The sequence below is a fragment of the Pseudorca crassidens genome, chromosome 1 (assembly GCF_039906515.1).
Source record: "Pseudorca crassidens isolate mPseCra1 chromosome 1, mPseCra1.hap1, whole genome shotgun sequence".
In the NCBI taxonomy this organism is placed as follows: domain Eukaryota; kingdom Metazoa; phylum Chordata; class Mammalia; order Artiodactyla; family Delphinidae; genus Pseudorca; species Pseudorca crassidens.
The window spans coordinates 12,955,071-12,978,500 of NC_090296.1; the positions used below are offsets into that span (position 1 = coordinate 12,955,071).

The 23,430-nt window shown below is 35.6% G+C and overlaps 1 protein-coding gene and 1 non-coding gene across 5 annotated transcripts in view; both read left to right on the forward strand.

Annotated features, from left to right (window-relative positions):
• TRIP11 (thyroid hormone receptor interactor 11) overlaps positions 1–19,546 on the forward strand; it is a 66,208-nt gene extending 46,662 nt beyond the window's left edge. For all 4 annotated transcript variants that reach the window (XM_067727376.1, XM_067727385.1, XM_067727392.1 and 1 more), the window contains exons 17-21: positions 11,136–11,217; positions 12,024–12,138; positions 12,563–12,679; positions 13,851–13,995; positions 16,098–19,546. In XM_067727376.1, the coding sequence (XP_067583477.1) occupies positions 11,136–11,217; positions 12,024–12,138; positions 12,563–12,679; positions 13,851–13,995; positions 16,098–16,318 (680 nt within the window). In that variant the 3' untranslated portion in view covers positions 16,319–19,546. The remainder of the gene's footprint in view (positions 1–11,135; positions 11,218–12,023; positions 12,139–12,562; positions 12,680–13,850; positions 13,996–16,097) is intronic.
• Positions 6,768–6,883, forward strand: LOC137207830 (U5 spliceosomal RNA). The gene has a single exon (XR_010935303.1). It is a non-coding gene; the product is annotated as a U5 spliceosomal RNA (small nuclear RNA).
• Positions 19,547–23,430: the final 3,884 nt, after the last annotated feature.

The following is a 23,430-nucleotide window of genomic DNA, read 5'->3' on the forward strand; positions in this document are numbered from 1 at the left end:
GAAAACTTGATTCTGCGGCAAATTAGTGCCCAACTAAAAGTCCTCTGCTTTGTAAGATTCGGCCAGCCTTAGAACTCTAAATGTAATAGAGGGGCTGGAAATGGACAATAAGGAAACAATTATATATTGAGTATCATGGGCATTTTATATAACATATACTGTATTATTTAGTCTTCTCATATTTTATTTACTCTTTACAGGAAACTCTAAAGTAGGTAGTATTAGTTCCATTTTATAAGTTAAAGAAACTGAGATTTAAACTGATCTTTTATCCTTGACCAAAGTTCATAATCTTTCCATGTTACTGTATTTCTTCTTGTCAGGAAAACAGTTGTTTATAATCTGACTTGTATTTTGTTCCGTATATCTCCTTTGAAGATAGGACAGTATCCACTGTGCTGTGCCCTAAATATTGAAATGGTTGCCCTTACCCGCAGGCAGTGTTTGTTGGGAAAACAGTCTAGTTAGTTTGAAAGCCAATGTAACTACAACATTATCTAGAAGACATACGGGCAACCTGGAGGAGACGTACTGAGCACCCAAGGTTTTAGCCAGGGAATTGATATCCTAGGGAAGGGCTAGACTAATGAAGGTAAAAAGGCAGTATTCTGAAGCAACTCCTTGGTCTGTGACAAGGTTGCTATATATGTCATGTTACTGTAATATTTAAGTTCACATACCGTTTTAGACAACTACCTGTGTCATTCCCAGTAGATGATGGTAAGATAAAAAATTCTATGACTTACTGTAGTTGCTAAATGTTATCAGAGTCCCTGCACTACTTAGTAAGTTGTTTAGGCACCCATTTAAATCCTCAGTAGTAGAATATTTTTAGATTTTGATTGTAAATGGCAAGGCTTAGGTGGCCTAGGCCCCTATTCATGTAAAAAGTTACCAGTAATAATTCATTGTAAATACATAGGAACTTTGGACTCATTTTGTAAAGTTAATATTAGCCACAGAAAAAGCTCTAATTATGCTTATACAACTGGTATTTGAAAGGGCAGGCGAGAGGCCAGTGTTGCACAGACAGGAAGTGGGGGTAAAAGGACAGACAGTTCTGTTATGTCTTTAAGTCATTCTTGCCATTTAAGCTCTTCTTAACAGTCTGTTTTCTTTTATTACCTAAGTGCTTAATATTGCTTTTAGATCTCTAAACACAAATGTGATTTTATTTTATCAAAGCTGCACTCTTGATTTGATAATATAAATAAAACTTTGATTGGCTTGGTTGTTTCAAAAGAATCACTGTATATTTTCTTTCATAGATCATTAAGTACTTTAAATGTTGATTGATGTTGTAATACTGTACTTTATTTTTAATGCAAAACTTGGCCAGACAGCAAAAATATTTGCCAGGAGAAACAATTTTGAAAAAGACAGATTGGCTTTTGTTGCTAGAAAGTACATAGAGACTTGAATCGTAGAGGCAAAGTATTGTTTTATTTCTAAGCATCTGTAGACTGTCGATGATTAGTTGATATGCAGTTTCAACATTTAAACAATATTAGGAAACTCATTTTAAAAAGTGGTATTTTATTTGAAATGCTTGATTATGTAATTGCCACCAGAGATGAGATGATTCAGTCTGGTCAAACATAGGAAAAGGGAGTTATTGCTTATAACACCAGTATTAAAATAGTAAATTGTCGATGATTTCAATCATTCTTAGAGTCCATAACTGTCAGTGCCGTGTATGTGCAATTGTGGTTTTGAGTTCCAAGTATTTACAGACTTTGTATGAAGAGTATGAAGATGCCTTAATCAGGCATTAAATACTTAATGAGAACCAACTACTTGGCTTCATGTTAGATGCTGTGTGAGAGACTAGATAGGATCCCTTTTTTTTCAAGGAGCTTAGTTAACGAAGTAACACATGACATAGATACACCATAGGTTCATAGTTTAAGACAGTGGTGCTCAACTCCGGTCAGACAGTGCATATTTAGTTCTCCAAGAATCCCATGAAGGGTTAGGGACATTCCATGGAGGAAAGAAACTTGAGCAGACAGAGCTCTAAACTAGTAATAGGATTTTACTCCCCAAATGTAAGTAGTTCTTTGTCTTCTCCCCCTCATCCCCCCTGACCCACACACCAAGGGAAAGTAACAATGAAAAGAAACCCTAAGATCCTATAGGTGCTACGAGCTTCCCTGGTGGCACGGTGGATAAGAATCTGCCTGCCAATACAGGGGACATGGGTTCGAGTCCTGGTCCAGGAAGATCCCGCATGCCGCGGAGCAACTAAGCCCATGTGCCACAACTGCTGAGCCCGCATGCCACAACTACTGAAGCCCACACGCCTAGAGCCCATGCTCTGCAACAAGAGAAGCCGCTACAGTGAGAAGCCTGCGCACTGCCAACTAGAGAAAGCCGGCGAGCAGCCACAAAGACCCAACAAAGGCAAAAATTAAAAAAAAAAAAAAAAAAAAAAAGATCCTATTGGTGCTATATTTTAATAGATAATGTTGGCTGGTAGAAGAATTACTCCTTCCCTTCCTTTTAGAAGTTATTCTTTCAACATTTTACCTGAAAGTCTTCTTTTTCAGCGTAGTTCCAAAGACTTATTTCACATGCCATCCTATATTTTATTTATTTTGTTCAAACTTAAGACATTCATTAGTCCTCTATGAAGCAGATAGGACAGTGCCTTTCATTAACTATTCTGAGTTGATCAGAGTGCAGAATTTCTATGGAATTGTCGTTCATGGGAAAATATACTACCTGTGGAAACCTGAACCACGAAAAGACATGTTATCTCCCTATATTCATGGCCAAATTTAACATTTTCTTTCTTTCGCTTATTATTCTCTACCATCATCCTTGAGATAAATTCCTGCTTAAGTGAAAACGATTGGATAAAATTGAAATAGCAAGCACAAAAGAGTTACTGTTTTGATAATGACTTTTCAAAAGGGTGGTAAATTTTATGGTACACCAAGAAAAATAAATTTTCATAAGCAATACAAGTTTAGATTCTAGCACTGGGGAAGTCTTTTGGTCTGTGTGCCAGTTTATAGCCATATCTGAAGGGGCCCCATCACTGATTTTTTCTTATTTTAAGAAGGTTTGGTGACTGCTTTTAAAAAAAAGTCTTCTATGAGTTCAGAATGGAAAATTTCTTTACAGTGTTTTTTTAAAGAAAATCTAGAAGAATGTATAAAATAAGCCCCAGTAAACCAACTGTAATATGAAGCATAAAAATGTATTTTAAAACTACACATATAAAAGAAGTTTAAAATGTTTTTCATGGAACCGCCTTTATGGTGTTGGATGGTAGAGTTTTTATTTTAAATAAAGACATTCCGTTTTCCAGGACACGATTTATACAAGAAAACATATAATGTCCTGTTGAACATAGGCCAGATACATTCCCAGACGCTTTGTTACCCAAACCTTTTGAGGGATTTCTTTATAGATGTTTTTGGCAGAAGTGGTGATTTTAGAGGAAACATATAAGAAATACCAGATGCAGTTTTCTGAATTGCCATAAATAGTTAAAAAATTATTTGTGATGATATAAACATCTGGGTATACTAGAAAATGTCAACATTTTAGTTAAGAAAAAAGCTATGTCAATTAGGTAAATAATTAGGCCCTTTTCAACTTAATGGTTGTACTTTTAAATGTATATTTTATTAATTCTTCTAGATATAAAGGGAAAAGCAAATTATGTAGATATGAGAATTTTTTGACTTTGTTTTGTGTATTTTTCCTCTTATGAATAATATGAGTAATTCATAATATAAATCATTTATTCTTTTCTGACCTGTGTTCTATTCTCAGATAGTCTCCCTTCCCAGAGAAAAGTCAGGCATTCTTTCATTTATCGCAGATTCATTGTTTTGTGCTGTGTACCAAGCACTATAATAAGTACTAAAGATACAAAGATACGGGACGAGAGTTCTACCTTCAGGAGGTTTATAGTCAAGCAGAAATAGGGGAAGACTACATGTAGTCACATACATGCAGCAAGCTATTTCAAAAGGAAGAAGCAATCCATTCTACTTCTTGATGGTGGTGTAGAAGGGTAGAAAAGGGTAGTGAAGGGTATACTTGCCCTCACTTGAATGGTGAATACGTACAGTGAAGCAGGCAAAGAGTTCTGGAAGAACATTCTAGACAGAGGGAGGAATTCGTATGAAACTGTCTGTCATAATTTGGAAACTGGCTGAAGATCTGGTGGACTAATAACGTGTGTGTGTGTGTGTGTGCTGTATTGGCGTGGAGTGCCGAGAAGGCAGAGGTGGGAGTGAGCTGCTGTGTGAAGAAATGAAACTATAAGTATGGATCACAAACAAATTGTAAACTGGGGCCCAAATTATAAAGGAGCAATTAGGACTAAGTAGAGGCTGGTGAATTGTAGAGCTTCTTATAGGGGGCAACAAATTCTCAGCTTCACTGAACTGTTGTTGTGTAGGAATGTGGGTCCAGGGTTGCCAGATCTTCAGGTCTTTCAAGAGTCACCAAAAATGTAGACTTATGTGAAATGTTCCAGTTTTTTAATGTGACGTGTAATTTAAGTTTTTCAGAAAACCCTGTGTGGTCTGAACAAAACATTTCTTTGTATCAGATTTAGTCCGTGCTAATTTGCAACAGTGAGCTTTCAGAAATGGGTTGAGGTTTAGTCTGTAGCCTAGAAAGTCTTTGTCATTAATAAATATCAGTATAAGTATATAGTGATGATGATATTCAGTAAGTGGCAAAATTATTATAATGACTTTACTGCTCACTGACCCAATTGTGGCCCTTTCTTTTGAGATATGGCAGGTCTGTGTGAACCTTTAAAAATTAAATATATAACTTGACTCATAAGGAACTGACAAAGGATTAATCTCCAAAATTTACAAGCAGCTCATGCAGTTCAATATCAAAAAAACAAACAACCCAATCCAAAAATGGGCAGAAGACCTAAATAGACATTTCTCCAAAGAAGATGTACAGATTGCCAACAAACACATGAAAGGATGCTCAACATCACTAATCATTAGAGAAATGCAAATCAAAACTACAATGAGGTATCACCTCACAACAGTCAGAATGGCCATCATCAAAAAATCTACAAACAATAAATGCTGGAGAGGGTGTGGAGAAAAGGGAACCCTCTTGCACTGTTGGTGGGAATGTAAATTCATACGGCCACTATGGAGAACAGTATGGAGGTTCCTTAAAAAACTAAACATAGAACTACCATACGACCCAGCAGTCCCACTACTGGGCATATACCCTGAGAAAACCATAATTCAAAAAGAGTCATGTACCAAAATGTTCATTGCAGCTCTATTTACAATAGCCAGGACATGGAAGCAACCTAAGTTGAATGGATAAAGAAGATGTGGCACATATATACAATGGAATATCACTCAGCCATAAAAAGAAACGAAATTGAGTTATTTGTAGTGAGGTGGATGGACCTAGAGTCTGTCATACAGAGTGAAGTCAGTCAGAAAGAGTAAAACAAATACTGTATGCTAGCACATATATATGGAATCTAAAAAAAAAAAAGTCATGAAGAACCTAGGGATAAGACAGGAATAAAGACACAGACCTACTAGAGAATGGACTTGAGGATACGGGGAGGGGGAAGGGTAAGCTGGGACAAAGTGAGAGAGTGGCATGGACATATATACACTACCAAATGTAAAATAGATAGCTAGTGGGAAGCAGCTGCATAGCACAAGATCAGTTTGGTGCTTTATGACCACCTAGAGGGGTGGGATAAGGGAGGGTGGGAGGGAGGGGGAGATACAGGAGGGAAAAGATATGGGGACATGTGTATATGTAAAACTGATTCACTTTGTTATAAACTAGAAACTAACACACCATTGTAAAGCAATTATACTCCAATAAAGATGTTAAAAAATTAAAAATAAAAAAAGAAACTTGATTCATAATATTCAGTCTTTAAGAAAATTTGTTTTGATATGGAAAAATGCAGTACAAATTATCTGAATTCTAATGTATTAAAGGATTCAGGGAGGACGGTGGAGAGGGAAAATAAATTTGATCTGGTTACATTAAAAATATTTACATAAAATCTCTTTCAAATGCACATAGTAACTCTAATTTAACTGTACAAATAATCCAGTAGACTTCAACATTGATATTTCAGTTTAATCACAGATTCTAATCTATTGAAATTCAAGTTAATGAGGTTATACTGTATTAATAAAATTCTTTTCTGTGAGTTCATTGCTAGGAAGTGGAGTTTCAAAAATTACTTTTTACTCTGCAATTAATAATTATAATTATGGAACAAGAAAGCATTCACCATATACTCTAGACCTTAAAATTCCGTTGAAATGGTTGAAAGGAATTGAGTTAAAAGACAAAGCAGTTGCTCATATGTCTTTTTTTTAAAATTTATTTTTGTTTATTTATTTTGGCTGCGTTGGGTCTTCGTTGCTGCACGTGGGCTTTCTCTAGTTGCGGCGAGGTGGGGCTACTCTTTATTGCAGTGCGCAGGCTTCTCATTGCAGTGGCTTCTCTTGTTGCAAGCACAGGCTCTAGGCATGTGGGCTTCAGTAGTTATGGTGCATGGGCTCAGTAGTTGCGGCTTGTGGGGCTCTAGAGTGCAGACTCAGTAGTTATCATGCACGGGCTTAGTTGCTCCGCGGCATGTGGGACCTTCCCAGACCAGGGCTCGAACCCATGTCCCCTGCATTGGCAGGCAGATTCTTAACCACTGTGCCACCAGGGAATCCCACTAATATGTCTTAACTTCCAATATAAATAAATACAAGGTGCCTTTAAAAAATATCATTTGGATACTCTGGTTTCTCTCAAGAGCAAATAAATCTTTTGCCTTTTACTAAAGATTTCCGTGGAGAGAAACAAATCTGAGTGTTCAGTAAATTTTTTGAGGCCTTGCTTTGGCAGGGCTAGAAAAAAAAAATCGTTTGGTGTTATAATGAAAGTGATCTTGTATAAGTTGAAATTCTGTAATAAAAAGACTGTCAAATTTCTAGCCTTTGCTTTAATTATATTTAATTGACTGAAGAGGCTAAATTTCCTTATATTAGATTTAATATATCAGATTTAAATTTATTTTTTAGGTAGCCAGTCCAAGTAAGACACAAGACCCAGTTTATTTACTGACATATCTATAATAAAATCATATTTTCTAACATTCTTTTTTCCTTGCGTTGACTTCTTTGCCATAGTTTGTAAAGATGACAAATAAGGTAAATGGAGGAAAAGTTATCAGTGTTAATGCTAACCAAAGTGGTACATATTATCAATAATGGTTAGGGCTAGGTTGAAAGTTGATATTTTAAAAAATCAGATGAATAAATACTAATGCTTTATATAGAACTTTACTGGTTAAAAATGTCACATTTAATCACTCAGTAGATTTCTCTCAAAATCCTTTGAGATAAGCATGCTCATTTTACAAAATAGGCATCAGAGTCCAGCCCTGGTGACAGGACCATGATTCACATCCAGGTCTTGTGACAAGACCATAATTCACACGCAGGTCTCCGGACACTCAAGTCCTGCTCCAGCCATCTTTCTTTTCTCAGTCAGGTGACTGTTAAATAAACTTGAATCTTGTCCAAGGGAGCTTAGTCATAAAATAGCCAATGACTTTGTAAGGAGTGTGACCTCACTGTACAATGCTCTGTGAAGACAGTATTAATAGTGCGGTGTTACTAATTGCAAATAAAATGTAAAATTATGATGTACTAATTTGTTGTAGTCACTTACATTTTATGTTAAATTTTGATATTAAATCAAGTGATGAAGATCATGGTACCATCTCTAGGTATTACAGAGACGAGGCTCTGATATGGTTTTAGGATGTCAGATATTCAGAGTAACTCTTCCCCTAAACTAGACCAACCTCAGTTGCTTTATTGCTCAACTTTAAAGTGTACCCCCACTGCCCTTTCTTTCCCGCCTAACTTCCAGACAATTATTTTGGCATGTTTTTAGGTTATTTCACAGGGATATTGTATTTGGCTAAAACCCCATTTCTGAATAACTATGTTTTGCCTGCCCATATAAATATAATTCTGATTTCAAATTGTGGTTTGAATTAGTGTGCAGTTTTTATGGAGAAATATTGAGAATCTTTTGTGGGAGGAGAATAGGTGTGCCTGAGGAAAAAGAGAAATCTGTAGGGACCTTTGAAGTCAGTATTTGCCTTTCTTTTCTTTTCTAAATCTTTCCTAGTTAACCCATCCTTCCAGTCCCTTCCCCCAAATTCTGAGGTTGTTTTCTAGACTCAAATATCAGAACCCATTTAAACTACTGCTCATATTTGAAATAGCCCTCTACATGTCTGCAAGGATATGCACATTGTCAGTTCTCTTTCTCATTAGCTCAGGACTAACTTGTATTCTGATAATGAGTTTAAGAAATTTTACCCTATTATTTTGGCCTTAAGGATGTTTTGATCAGACCTTTCAGAACACAGAGATTTTAATAAAAGTTATACCCATATTAAAGAATTTTCATCAAGAAAATATTTTCTACTTGAACTTTATTAAGATGGATTTCCTGATCAATTTTTCATGGAGCAAAGTTAAATTTTTCCAATTAATTTTACTAAAATCATTTTTATCAGAATCAGCTCTGTGAATTTTACTCTGAAGATATCTATCATTCAGTTTTATCTTTTCTTTTTTTAATAAGAGACAGTACAGTGTAATGGTTATATCCTGGTTATACTCCAAAGCAGTGCTATCCTATAAAAATGCAATGGAAGCCACATTTATAATTAAAAATAAATTTAGTAGTCATGTTTAAAAAGTAAAAAGATACAGGGAGATTAATTTTAATAATATATTTTATATAACTCAGCGTATCTAGAATATATTATCATTTTGACATGTAATCAATATAAAAATCATTAATTTTAGAAGAAAGTAGTTAGGAGAAGGGAAGTCTCAGAGAAACGGAAGGTTGGGGATAGATTAAGTTTGACCTCTTCTTCTGCTACCTTTGTATAGCCTTGAAGAGAAGAGGAGGATGAAAGAGAAGACTGTGACCATCTTTACTCTAGCTCTTACTTTAGTTCATGAGTGGGGTGGTTAATTCAGAACATCAACAAGAGATTAACTTACTTGCTGTTCTTCCTCTGAATAATTAAGAGTTCTACTTAATTTAGAAGGTAGTACTAGAAAAGGCCCACGTGGCACCATGGTTCGTAGTATATATGTGCCCATTAAGAATCTAAAAATGTCTTTTACTGACTCAGACTTTAGTAATAATCTTGTTCTCTCTGTCTCTGTCTGTCTTTCTGTGTCTGTCTGTCTCTCTCTTAATGTCCAAGCTTAAATTCCTCCCTGGAAATACAGGAAAGGAAATGTTTGTAGTAGATTTTCCAAACACAAACCTTGCTTTTATAATATGGTTATGACAACCATCTCTGTTTTGGTAAAAGTTAGCCTATTACATTTTGCAGTTTAGATTTTTGCAATGTGGAAAAACCACAAACCATTGCAAACAGTTAAACTGAACATTTTGTATATACATTTAGTACTGTAAATCAGAATTTTAGTACTGTACAGACAGAATGAAAACATAAAGCAGATGAACCTGGCCTAATCTGTAAGGTTCAGAGAAAACTTCTTTGAGGAAGGGACTTGGGAACTGACATGTGAATGGTAAAGAGGAGTTAATAGGCAGTGCCGAAGGAAAAGAGCTTTCCAGGCAAAAGGAAAAACGTTTGCAGAGGTCTTGCAGTGGGAATTGAGAGTTCAGAAATAAATCATACATTTCTGGTCAATTGATTTTCAACAAGGATTCCAAAGGAATAGTTTTTTCAACACATGGTACCAGAACAACTGGATATCCACATGTACTCGAACGAAGTTGGACCCTTACCTCATACCATGCACAAAAAGTAACTCAAAGTGGGTCATAGACCTACATTTTAGAGTTAAAACTGTGAAACTCTTAGAAGAAAACATAGGAGTAAATCTTTGTGATGTTGAGTTAAGCAGTGGCTTCTTAGATATGAAACTAAAGGGGCAAGCAACAAAAGAAAAACTAAATTGGACTTCATTAAAATTAAAAACTTTTGTGCTTCAAAGGATACCATCAAGAAAGTGAAATGACAACTCACAGAGTGTGAGAAAATATTTGCAAGTCGTATACTGGATAAGGAAACCTGTATCCCACTACCACTAGGAAAATGCTGCATAACTCAAAGAGTAGGTTTGTGGAAAGAGGTCAGAGTTGTCTCATGTTGGGATGTGAGTGTTTCTTGATTTGAAAAGTTGAGCTGTACTGCAAAGCATTCTCCTAATTTCTTTCAGAATGAAATTTGTAATCTAGCTTGATGTTAATAAGCATCTCCTTCGGCTCAGACTATCCATTTCTGAGGAAACGGGTGTAAACTCCATGGGTTTGCTGAGAGTTCCTTAGTCTAGGAATCCATGGTCCCATGGCATGGTTGATTATGAACAGGGTGTCTCCTGTTGTAATTCTAGACTTTGATTTTAGTACTGTTCACATTCCTAGTATTCTGCCAAGACTTTACAGATTTTGCTTCCTTTTAAAATAAATAAGAATTTAAAAATAAAATAATCTAAACATCTTTCTAAATCAGTCATAAGCTATAGTATCTTGCCTAGTGTGAGAACCAGTGATCTGAATTGTTTCTTGCAGCTTATTTACCCCAGGATACTCTGCCCTATCAGCTGCCTTCTGAGCCATGGTCTTGGTTGCATTAGCTGCTCTTCCTCTTCTTAGCTCACCAAAAAAGATTCCAGCCGGGAAAATGGAAAAAGGAAAATCTAAAATTGTCCTTTCCGGTATTTTCCCATTAAAGAGTGGCTCTGGAGATGTTTCTTGCAAAGGAGCAGTGGTGAAAAATCTCTTCTTTGTTGTTAAGTTTCTGAAGAGAATGAGAAAACCTTTGGTTTTTAAATGTTCTGTTAAAGAATTGATTATTTTATTGGGGGCAAACAATGTGAATTAATGCATACTCTGGCTTCTAGGTAATTTCTATGCCAGAGAACCTAATTCCCTGAACCAAAGAAGAGGTGGACGCAATTGAGTATTCCTAATTAGAATAAGTACATATATTCAAAATTCTCACTAAAGATGTCATAGATCTCATTATATATTCATACAGACTATTTTAATCAGTTAATGACTCTCTTTATTCACATATTTTAAAACAGATGAGCTCCGACAAGAAATGCTGGATGATGTACAAAAGAAATTGATGAATTTAGTAAATAGCACAGAAGGAAAAGTGGACAAGTATGCTCTGCCTTTTACTTTTATGTACTTTATGGGGATCACTTTTATGGTAAAATCAATTTCTACATGTAAATGTATGTGATTAAGGTTTTAAAAAACCTTTTCTTTTTCTTATATAATGATGAGCTGCAGTTAGTTTTAATGAGGGGTCAGTAACTTGTCTTCTCTTGATTTTTAAATAGACTTTCCCAGCTCAAATTCTTTTTCTTAAAACCACAGGCAAGAGTTAAAACATCACCACAATATAAAGTACTTAGAAAATATAAAGTTTATTCTTACCATTCTTTTTTGTTCTCTTTACTGCCCTTAAGTGGATATATCTTGCTCAAATGCATTAGGTGTGAAACCTAGGTATACATGTAGTATATCTTTAACATTTTAAAGATTTAGATATTATGAGCAAATTTTTAATGAATGAGGAAATATAAGCATAACCGTTAAGCACAAGAACTATCATCACCATTTAGGATACGGAGGGAAAAATCTGAAGTGTCTCCTTAAGACATCAACCCAGGCAGGCACTGAGAATTACTAATGAGGTACCATCTCAGTTGATTATTTGGTTGAAGAAAGTTGGTGACTAGTAAGTGATGTTTTTAAAGGTACACATTTTGGGTTGTTTGCAATATTCTTAATTAGACTTGTCAAAAAATTTTTAAAGCTACTTTAAAATATTTTAGTGTTTTTTATAACTGTTATTTAAATATGATTAAATATTTGTATGTTTAGTGTTTATTGTTTGGATACACTAGATATTGAGACAACTGGTGAGTTAGCCTGAGCTGTTTCTGCCTCCGTTTTCATAGAGTCCTAATGAGAAACCTCTTCACTGGACACTTCCACACACCAAAAAATCAGCGTCATGAAGTGTTACGATTAATGGGAAGCATCCTAGGTATCAAAAAGGAGGAAATGGAACAGGTAACTGAATATTGAATGCCATTTTGAATACATTTATAACTAAAATGCTTGGTATCATATAAATTTTTTTTTTACTGTGTATTATATAACTTGCTGAATGCAATTTTCTCAATAATGTGGAAATGGAATCATGTTATACTACAGAGAAGAAGCAGATTTGTGCAGCTTGTATAATATTAGTTTAAATGTTTTGTAACTTATATGCAACCGTTCATATCAGAATGCTTCAAGTTTGAGACATGACAGTCCTCAAATTTTATTTGAAATAGTGCTTAGGATGACAGTGTATATGTAGCTTCTGTCAGTAGGAAACTAGGAATTGGACTTGGAAAACATGGTTTACTACCATCTGAAATCATGTAAAAGTGCTCTGTTTTCTTTTCTTGTGTTGATAATATTTTTCTGTTTTAAAATAATCTTTCAGTTGTTGAATGAAGATCAGGGTGGTGTTACCAGGTGGATGACTGGGTGGCTTGGAGGAGGATCAAAAAGTGTTCCCAACACACCTTTGAGACCAAATCAGCAATCTCTGCTTAATAGTGTAAGAGTTGATTTATTCCTGCTGGATATGAGCAGTGAAATGATTGTGCATCATATTCATTTGCAAAGAATTAGACTTCTTTTTCAGGTTATTTTATACAGCCCTTTTATTTTGGGGTTGTGGAAACTGAGATCCAGAGAGGTGATTCGCTTAAGGATAAGAAGCCAGTTTTAGTAATTTTATTGCACATATCAGTAGGTTTTATTTTAACATTTTGTTTACATGGTACTTTGATTTTTCAAAGCATTAACTGTTCCTTCCTTTGTATTTGATCATGCTGCTATCAGCCCACAATCATTTATCTCTTACTACTAAGTTATGAGATTCTTGAAGACAGAGGCTCTATTTTATGCCTGTATGTATCTACCTAGTCATTGAGCCAGTGAATATTTATTGAGCACCTGCTGTGTACCAGACTGTTCTGAGCATTGAGGATGCAGGTGCAAACCAAATAGGTAAAGTGCTTTCCCTCAACAAACTTACATTCTGGTAGGAGGAGGCAGTTAATAAACACGAAAATATGATGCCTGGTATATAGTAGGCTTAAGATGAGTATTAATTGAATTGAGTAGCACTGTGAGTTAGAATGTGGAGTTTACGTCTTTATTTTATTTTTTTTTTTACTAAAGAGGAAACTGAGGATAGGTGACTTACCCAAAGCTGGTGAAAGATAGAACTCAAATTGGATGGCATAAAATTTAATTTAAAGGAAAGTTCTACATGACATTATTTTAATCTGATAATATTACTGGTGAGCTTTTGCTGTACTCATTCATTGGGTGTTACTCTAGAAAAATAGGACTTTAATGCTTGTTTTCTGTTGATATAATTTTTTTATGTCTATGTAAACGGTTACTAAAATGATTTAAGACTTGATGTCTTAAGTGCCATTGATGGTGAGAAATCTGTTATCTGGTGGCTAATTCTCATTATGAGGTTTGTAACAAGTGTTGTCATCAAAGATTATTGATTAAATTGTTAAAGTTTTTGATTGATACCTGTGTATCAGAGTGCTAACACTTTTAATTGTTCATAAGGCTTGTTCATAAAGAAATGATTCAGGTAGCATGACTAGTTTTTAGTATTTAATTAGAATAGCTGGTACAGTTTCTTAGCTGTAGTGAATATAATTTTATTATCTGCCTAATATATCCCAAATATTTTTTCTTAGTCTTTTTCAGAACTTTTTGTTAAATTTCTAGAAACAGAATCTCATCCATCTATTCCACCACCCAAGCTTTCTGTTCATGATATGAAACCTCTAGATTCACCAGGAAGGAGAAAACTAGATACAAATGTACCCGGAAGTTTTAAAGGTAAAATCAGATACTTATTTTTTCTACAATTTAAAAAATTGATAATTTTTGATTATGTTTTACAGTGATATTAACTAAATTTTTAGTGTTTTTGAAAATGTGCAATAATGACTTTTCCAAAATTCCAGTAAGGCGTTAGATTTTGGCTTCATACATTCTTGTAGCAACCTGATATTTAATTAGCTTAGATTAATTTAAGCAATATGAAATATTTTCCCTTTATATATTGGAATAATTCTTCTCTCTCTGCATAAGACACCTTGAATTATTCGTGGAAGCGGTGGTTGAACTGGTAAACCTTTGCTTGTTCACACATTTTCCTTTCGAATTGTAGTTTATAGTTAGAGAAAGATTTTTCCCCTGTGATAATAATCTAAGTGTTACACTCAGAAACCAAAGTTGGTGTGTTAATAATATGTACAAGAGCTGTTTAGTAAACTGGCCTACACATCCAAGAACATTATGAAGAGTTCTTATATGTTGAAAGGCCTGCCTGGAACCAAATGGTGTGGTGGTTCAACATTATGTGGACGTAGTTTTCTACCCCACTAGGTTGTAAGGATCTTATGCTATTTATATCCCTTATATTGGCATGTACTAAAGTTTCTTGAGTTCAAATTAAAGTATAATCCATTAGACTATATATGAATTCTTTATTGGAAGGTCTTTTATCTGAAATCTTCATATTTTAATACAGACTAACATGTTTGCTAGTTGGACTGTAAAGGAACATATTGTATACTGTTAAGTTTGTCACATGCCAGATACTTAAATTTGGATAAAATACTGAATTTATATTCTGAAATTTAAATAACTTCCTTAGTTCTTATTTAGATGAATATTTCTGTTTTCCTGAACTTTTATAGAAAGAGAAAGTGGTAAAATTATTTTAGATAAAAGATTTGTCTACTAAATTTAGTCTTTAGAAAAGTCTCAACTTTAACATGTGTAGACTATACTAAAACACTTTTTCTTGTTAGACTAGATTTTAGCATCTTGAAGCTAAAATTTATTCTATTTTATTTAAATTTATTTTATTTAAATTTTATTTAAATATACATTATTTAAATTTTGATTCCAAAATTTCTTTTGGCAGGGTCTCCCCTCCCTCTCCCTCCTTCCCCCTGTCTCCACTTCTTCCCCTTCTTCCCTCTCCTCCTCTTTCATACACCTCCCCACCTTCAGTTATCAAGTCACATGCACAGCTTCATTTGTATTGATCAGAGACAAAAGCCAGAGCTTACCACATAGCACCAGAAGCTTTTTCAGAGTTTGGAAAATTGTCATTCACAGGAAAGTACAACTTGGGGACCCAGGGGTGCTCAATGATAAGAAGATTTGATGAATTTGTCTCAATGCTCCCTTTGTTTTGGAGGCCTCTTTTGAGTTTACCACTGCTGAAGTGGGTGCCTTCAACAGGTTGCTTGTCTCTCAACAATGAAGTTGTTAATGATCTTGGGTAATAAAGCAGAATTCTGCCCACTAAGAAATGAGTACGTAAACCAAATGCCTGTTCCAGTAAAAACTTAATTGTTCAGCCTGACTTTACAGAGAAATAATCTAATGAGAATTATTTTCAGACTTTTGAACGTCTAAAAGGTGATCATTTAATGTAATGCATAAGTTGTTTTTTCTTTTGGTAAGTTAATATTAAATCTGATTGTTATCATTGCAATATGGATGCTGGTTTTTTTCATGACCATTATAATAATTTGGGCAAAACAAGTTCTCAAGTCCTCCCATCTTTCAGGTGGTTAGATAGAGTTTGCCTGGTTACATAGAAAACATCTTTTAAAAAACTGTTGTTATAGTAAATGACATTAATCAGTTATATAAGTGGTATTAAGTATAAGACAACAATACTAATGTGTTTAATAAAGTATTAGCTCTACATACAAATATTTCTCACTTCCATTTCTTTCTCTATTTATTGCCTTATCCTCTTTCACCTTCTGTGTTTCATAGACCTGTTTATCCGATCCAGAACCCGGCAGCATATGAATTAAATTTATTTGGGGGCCAAATCTAGGAACCTAAAACACATGTATAACAGTGACCAAATAACATATGGGAGATTAAATCATTCATATTTTGTCATTTAGATACAACCGAACCCAGGTCTGGTAGAAGAACAGATGTGAATCCGTTCCTAGCTCCCCGCTCTGCGGCTGTGCCTCTCATTAACCCAGCTGGACTTGGACCTGGAGGGCCTGGGCATCTCCTTTTGAAACCCATCTCAGACGTACTGCCCACATTTACGCCTTTGCCAGTGTTACCTGACAACAGCGCCGGAGTTGTGTTGAAAGACCTTTTAAAGCAGTAGGTGATTCTCAAGCCAGAGATGACATATATAGCACTTTAAAAAAACCCCGTGAACACTATGTGTATGTAGTTTATCACAAAGTGGCCTTTTGGAAAAAGTCATGTATTTGTTCACAGTTATACTTTATCTAAATTTAATAGCAGTATTCTTAATGCTTCTAGAAATTGCAGGTGTTAAAGGAGGAAGTGTTTGCTATATTATCTGCTTTTTTTCCCTGTCTGATTTGACCTAACTTAAGCTAGAAACATTCACTCTTTTAATTTTAATTTACAAAAATAAGAAAAATTAAAAGACGAAAACACTAGTAGCTATATATCAGCTCTTTATTTCCTTTTCAAGCTCATTTAAGCTAGAGACATGTAGTTTATCTTTTAAAGATAATCAACAGATTTACCAAAAAGAGGGAAGAAGGAAATAGTGGTGGCTTATCTGCGTAGTGCAAAAAATTGATCTAAAGTATATATTAATCATCTTTAAGAGGACGTGGAGTAGACAGGTTAAGAACAAGGCTGTCCCTGGGAGGTCACAGGTGTCCTAAGGTGGAAGGTGTGTGTATTTGGTACTATGCAGTTTCATCTCGTGTGTAGATTCATGTGATGACAGTGCAGAGACAGAGGACAGTTTCGTCAAGGACCCCTTGTGCTCCCCTTTCACAATCATAGCCACCTCCTTCCCTACCGTCTCCTTAACCTCTGGAAACCCCTCCCTACACTCCTTCTCTATAATTTTATCATTTCAAGAGTGCCATTCGGTGGAATCCTACAGTATGTAACCTTTTGAGACTGGCTTTTTTCACTCAGCATAATTCCCTTGAGATCCTTCTAAGTCGCTGAATATACTGGAAACTTGTTCCTCTTTACTGTTGAGTACATACTGTGAACATATGGTTTAGTTTTTAGAGCTAAGGTGTCTCTTTAAAGATAGCATCTTAAAACTGTTTCTACACACCTACTCACAACTTTCATCTAAGTGTTAAATTCTACAGCTGCATTTACATAACTATAATTAGCAATATCACTAGACGTGACACCTCCTGCCTCTATCTGAGGTATTGACATGAGAGGTACGGCCACCTTGGAGTCATCCATTCTCATCCTCACGGTCACTGAGGGTAGTGAAATCACTTCAACGACACCAGCACCAGGTGTTTGGAACTTAGCGGGAAGGGAGTATTCCTTTAATTTTTTTATAAACCCCTCATAAAATTCCTGACTTGGAATTTAATTACGTCGGGACACTCATGTTTGTATTAGTTGTTGAAGTTGTACATTTAAAGACATTTCTTTGCAAATTTTGTAAATTTCGATATGCCTTTAAAATAGAAACATCTGTATAATAAGGAAAGGTGAAAACGATACTAATCCAAATATGTAAATAGGCCTGGCTCTGACCAGGGCTAAATTTGGTTGTTTGTAAATTTTGCTGTGATTAACTGTATACTTTGTACTGTATTTAGAGGATTGGAAGTCTTCATGTGTTGATGGATAAAACTTGTTTTTCTGAAAAATCTAGTAACTTAGACATTGCTGCTTCAGAATATCCCCTGTCTCCTTTGCTAATTTATTTATATTGCCATTCTTTATTTAGCATACTTTAAAGGAAGTTGTCATACAAGTGCTTTATTAGAACTATCCAACTGTCTCCTGTCCGGTTTGCCCATTATTGTTTCTCTACGAAATTATTACTCTTAGGTTTTATAAGGTCCTTTCAAAGGTACTTTCACTGACCATCCTAAATTATTTGCTGCTTGCCATTGAATTTTTCTTTCAGTGTGGAGCATCCGAAATAAAAGTTTCTAAGTTAAAAAAAGAAAAAAAAAGACAACATGATCCTTCATTTTGAAGAAATATAGAAAAAAGTTCCCTCTTTTAATTTGAAAAGGAGATGCATGGTGGGTATAAGTAGCATGTCATCATATTTTAAATGCCTTTTATGACATTTTCAGTATTTCCTCCCCAGCTCCAAACAGCCTATCCCCCCCATTACCCCATAGTTTAACATAAGTTGGAAAGCTGTTATGGGTGGATTGCATATTAAACATCCCAACATGACCTTACATGGCTGCTATTTTAAAAAGTACGTGACCTCGTCCTAAAGCTGTAGTACCTAATGTTTCAGTTGTATCTTCATCGAAACTATAGCTCACTGGTGTGCGTACTAAGTGTTTGTTGATCTAAACCAGGCATAACTCATCTGCTTTTCTGAAACTAAGTTGAGTCAGAGATGAAACACCTGCTCAAAGAATCTTCTTAGGAACCATACAGTGAAGAAGCTTGTATTTCTAATGTTAGCAGTTGGACATTGCTAACACTAATTTTACTGCAGTATTTTAACTACAGTAATTTTGCTGTTTACTTCTCTATAAACTTACTAAAATTTGTGGTTGAATTTTTCCATAGCTGCCACAGTTTTTCACAGCATTCCTAATGGTTTTCAGCTGCTATATTGTAGTAGAAAATTCATCCAGTCATTGGATTTGATTTTAGTATAATACTGTATCTCATGGTTGAGTTTTTAGTTCCTGCCATTATTGAGTTGAAAGAAAAAAACAAAACCAAAACTAAGTGACAAAAACATGGGGGAAAAAGGAATGACTTTCTTAAAACCATCCAACTAAATACTAAATATCCCCCCCAAGTAAAGCCTCTAGTTTATTGTAACCTTTTAATGGGTAATTGAAAGGGGGAAAAAGTCAAAATACTTTTCCAGTCAGTAGGTGGAAAAAAAAACAACTATGCTTCAGGGACAAGAGATAATAAGAATTATTGATAAAGAGCTATTATGTGTCAAACTTAAGGCATTTAAATTTGATTTTTAAGGCTAATGAAGTTTTTCATGTATCAAACTATTTAAAACATCTTCCTTTAACAAAAATTTATCTTTAGTTTTTTAAATATCAAGTTAAGTATAACATTTATATATTCCTATGGAAAAAATAATGGTACTTTTAATGATCTGACATTTGTGATTATTTGCCAGTCTTTACTTTTTAACTTATTAAGGTTTCTCTACTTAAAACTTATAATTTGTCTTTTGACTTTTAGGGAAATAGCTAGTGGGATATTTACAGCCCAGCCTTAATATTGGGTTGTGTTTTATAGAGCTAAAGTCAATGCATTTCTGAATTTCTCAGGAGCACTGCAAGGCAAAAAAACTACTCCAAATAAAAATGATATATGTAAGTTGGCAATGTCTTCATCCACAATAAAAAAAAAACTTTTTAGCAAACAGCTGCTGACTTTTTCTTTAGAAGGGGGAGAAATGACTTACACATGTTGTTTATAGCAGAAGTTGACGAACTACTGAAGCTGATATCTTCAAATGTTCACCGGATGTCTGTTAGGATACTGTTTGAGCCTTGGAAATGTTAAGTATGAACGATTTAATAGATGCTTAAGATTACGTGTGAAAAGAGGGTCTGAGAGGCTTAGCCAGCCCTTTTTATTCTCCAGAGGTGATACTATGCATCATTGGGCTCTTTGTTTTTCTGCAAAATAATCAGTTATGTATTCATTTTTTCTTAGATGTGGAACTTGTATATTTTTAACTGTTCATGTGGTAGGATTGGAAGGAACATGCGTTTTAAATTTGAGAGATGGTTTGGAGTACAGATTTTGAACCTTTCTGTGTGACCTTTAACAAAATTACTTTGACTATGGGACTGATTTTTCTTGTCTCTGAAATAACACACACCTATTAAACTTATGGGTTATAGGGATGAAATGACCCATTCATTCATAATATTTATTAAATGAATAAATGTACCACTTGTGGAAATGCTTTATAAAGTCTATAGTTCTACACAGACATTAGAAGTTGTGGTAATTACTGCCAAAAAGTAGATAAGAATGTCAGGATGTTACTGAATCCAAGTGTTATTTCAAAAAGGTAAGGAGAGGTCAAACGCCTGAAGTTCTTGCCGCTCTGGTGGGCTGAGTTTTAAGAAGAATCAGTTGGATTTAGGAACTGGCTCAGGAAGTTGTTGGCTGTGACCTAGAGAAGTGTCGGTGGAATGGTGGGAGTAAAGAACATGTTAAGTAGGTCGAGTAGGTGCTGAGCAAGTGGTGATGGTGTTTACAGGCATCTCTTCTGAGAAATCAGGTTGTGAAGGGGAAAGGGGTTAGTAGGAGAGGAGAGTGGGGTCGAGGCACTTGCACGCTGGGAGACTTGAGCACGTGTGAATGCTTGTGCGAAGGACACATTTAGATGGAGGCTGAAGAGTGGAGAGAAGAGTTCCTGAGGGGGGAGCTGATAGAGTCTGAACACAGATGGGGGGATTGGCCTCAGTTAGGGAGGACTCCTACCAGGACGGGAGTGATAGAAGAAAGGGGACATGCGGGTAGCAAGAAAACTGCAAATTTTCTTCTGTGAGGTTGGCAAGGAGTTTTATCTGCTACAGATGAGGGAGAGGAGGGTCTGAGGCTTGAGGGATTCAGTCAAATGGGAGAGACAGACACTTGTCCAGGTACTAGAGCAGTGCTCTTGGGCACGTGCCAAGTGCCTGAGGGCCCTGACTTAGGCCTGACAGACAGAGGGGGGGCGTGGTGGTTAAGCACATCTCAAAGGAAGTACCACTGGCGCACCCTAGAAGGGAGCAAGCTAGCAAAGTAAATGTCAGGTAAAAATCAGGTCTTGCTCTAACCAGTTCTAGTGGAATACAAATTATTACTAACCTGAACCTTGTTTTCCTGTCCTTGGAATTTAGGTCATGTGAATATATGATATATCTGAAAGTTTTACAGCATGTTATTATCATAATTTAATACATCCAGTAAATTATTAATCCATTATAATTACAACAATATTTGTTTTGGAGATAGAGAAAAATTTAAGAATGTTAATAAATGGATCACTTGAGGCAAATATTTGAACCCTTAGTTGGTTTTCTGCCTTGGCTATTACTGTGTATCCGTCTTTTAGCCCTTCTCGGGTTAAGAAATTAATAATTTGCCCTATAATGATGTTATGACCGTGATCATTTTCAGCTGTGACTTTATTTTACAAGAGTACTCTCCTTTTCACCTCAAATATTCTTAGGCTTCAGTGAACTATTTCTGACCCTCAAAAATTAAATCTCAGTGATTGAAAATATTTGTGAACTTAATGTAACTTAGGAGCTGGGTAAAGTTTTCTAGATATACTTGGACTGTTAAGAATGTAAGATACATTATTCTACTTTGTAAAATATAACGCATTTTAGATGTTGAAAGACATTATATTGTCCAACAATGGTGCATCAGTCTCAAGCCCTATGGACCCATGGGTAAATGGGTGTGTATTTAAAGCGCATAGATTTCCCAAAGGGCAAGGGCAATCCCAGGTGGTGAAGGGAATCATGATTTCATTTAAAGAAAAGAGTTGGAAAGAAAGTAACATAAGTTTGCTCAGTTTCCTACGCAGCTCCTTCCATTTAGCTGTATTTAAAGAACCACGGTGTTATATGGGAGCTAACACATTAGTCCCTTTATAAAAGGCATTTTCAGGCACTCTCCTCAAATAAAAAGGGAATGATGGTAATAAAATTACAAGTTGTAGACTACTGAGGTAATTTTTTATTTTTGAAAACTTATATGGAATGCACAGTCTTTGAAAAATTTTGGAATCATTTCAAAGTCATCTCTCTAAGGCATTTGCAGGGCCTCATGCAAATTTACTACTAGAGTAGCCTGAATACAGGCGTTCAAACTGTGTCGCTTCCTTTAGGACTGCACTTGCCAACTGTAGCTCCTGTGTTGAAACATATTGATGATGGTAAACATCAATTCTCCACAAAATTTCTACTTGAGATATTAACACTTCCATTTTTATAAGTCTTTTCACTTTTATTTTTTTCCCTTCAGACATTAGTTTTAGCGGGTGAAAAGTATTTACCCCTGCCGCCATCCTTTAATTTGTGTGTGTGTATATGTGAAATGTTTTAAACATTTAAGAATAGACAATAAGGATATTATGAGGGACCTCCGGCCAGGGCAGTGTGAAGAGGTCAGTCAATCCTCCCTACAAAAAACAAGTATAAAACTAAAATGGTCAGGGCTTCCCTGGTGGCGCAGTGGTTGAGAGTCCGCCTGCCGATGCAGCGGTCACAGGTTCGTGCCCCGGGCCGGGAAGATCCCACATGCCGCGGAGCGGCTGGGCCCGTGAGCCATGGCCGCTGAGCCTGCACGTCCGCAATGGGAGAGGCCACAACAGTGAGAGGCCCGCGTACCGCAAAAAAAAAAAAAAAAACTAAAATGGTCAAAAACAACCATTTGGGGGCTCTGGTAATTGACCAATGTTATGCCCTTCCTTGGCTTATGCACACCTACTTGCACTGTTGACCAGTCAGTGCCTCATGATAGAGAGAGAGAGAGGGAGAGAGAGAGAGAGAGCGCTAACCTTTGCTGAGAGCCTACTGTGTCTTGACACCTGCTAGGGGCTTTATGAATATTGTCTCCATTACAACACCATGATATATTTTTGCTCCCATTTTATAGCTGACATCCTGAAGCCCAGCAAGGTTAAAAACTTGCTTAGGGTCCTGTATTTGTCAGGCTTCTCCAGAGAAACAGAACCTATATATGCATATATATATATATATATATATAGTTTTTAACGTCTTTATTGGAGTATAATTGCTTTACAACGTTGTGTTAGTTTCTTCTGTATAACAAAGTGAATCAGCTATACGTATACATATATCCCTATAAGTGTCTCCGAGAACCAATATTTTTAAAGGTCATTATATGTTTAACATAAGCATGACAATGAAGGCAGAAACCTTGAAGGATGGTATTAAGTCATCTAAATACATAAAAATGAAAACTGTGTGTTTCCAAAAATGTTGTGAACAAAATTAAAAGGCAAAAGACAAACTGAGGAAACTATTTGCAACATAAATGGCAATGGAGAAATATCCTCACTATGGAAATAAAGATGGGAAAAGAAAGAGAAATTGAGCATGAAATTGATGCTCCTAAGGGTTCTGGCAGAGGTTGCTGCTTGTCCTCTGATGTCCATTCTCTGCTTTCAGAGTAAGTGAACTCCAGATTTTTAGGTAAGTAGGTTCATGATCTCTCAGAACATAGACTACATCTCCCAGCATCCCTTGCAGCTAGGTGTAGCTGTCAATTTCT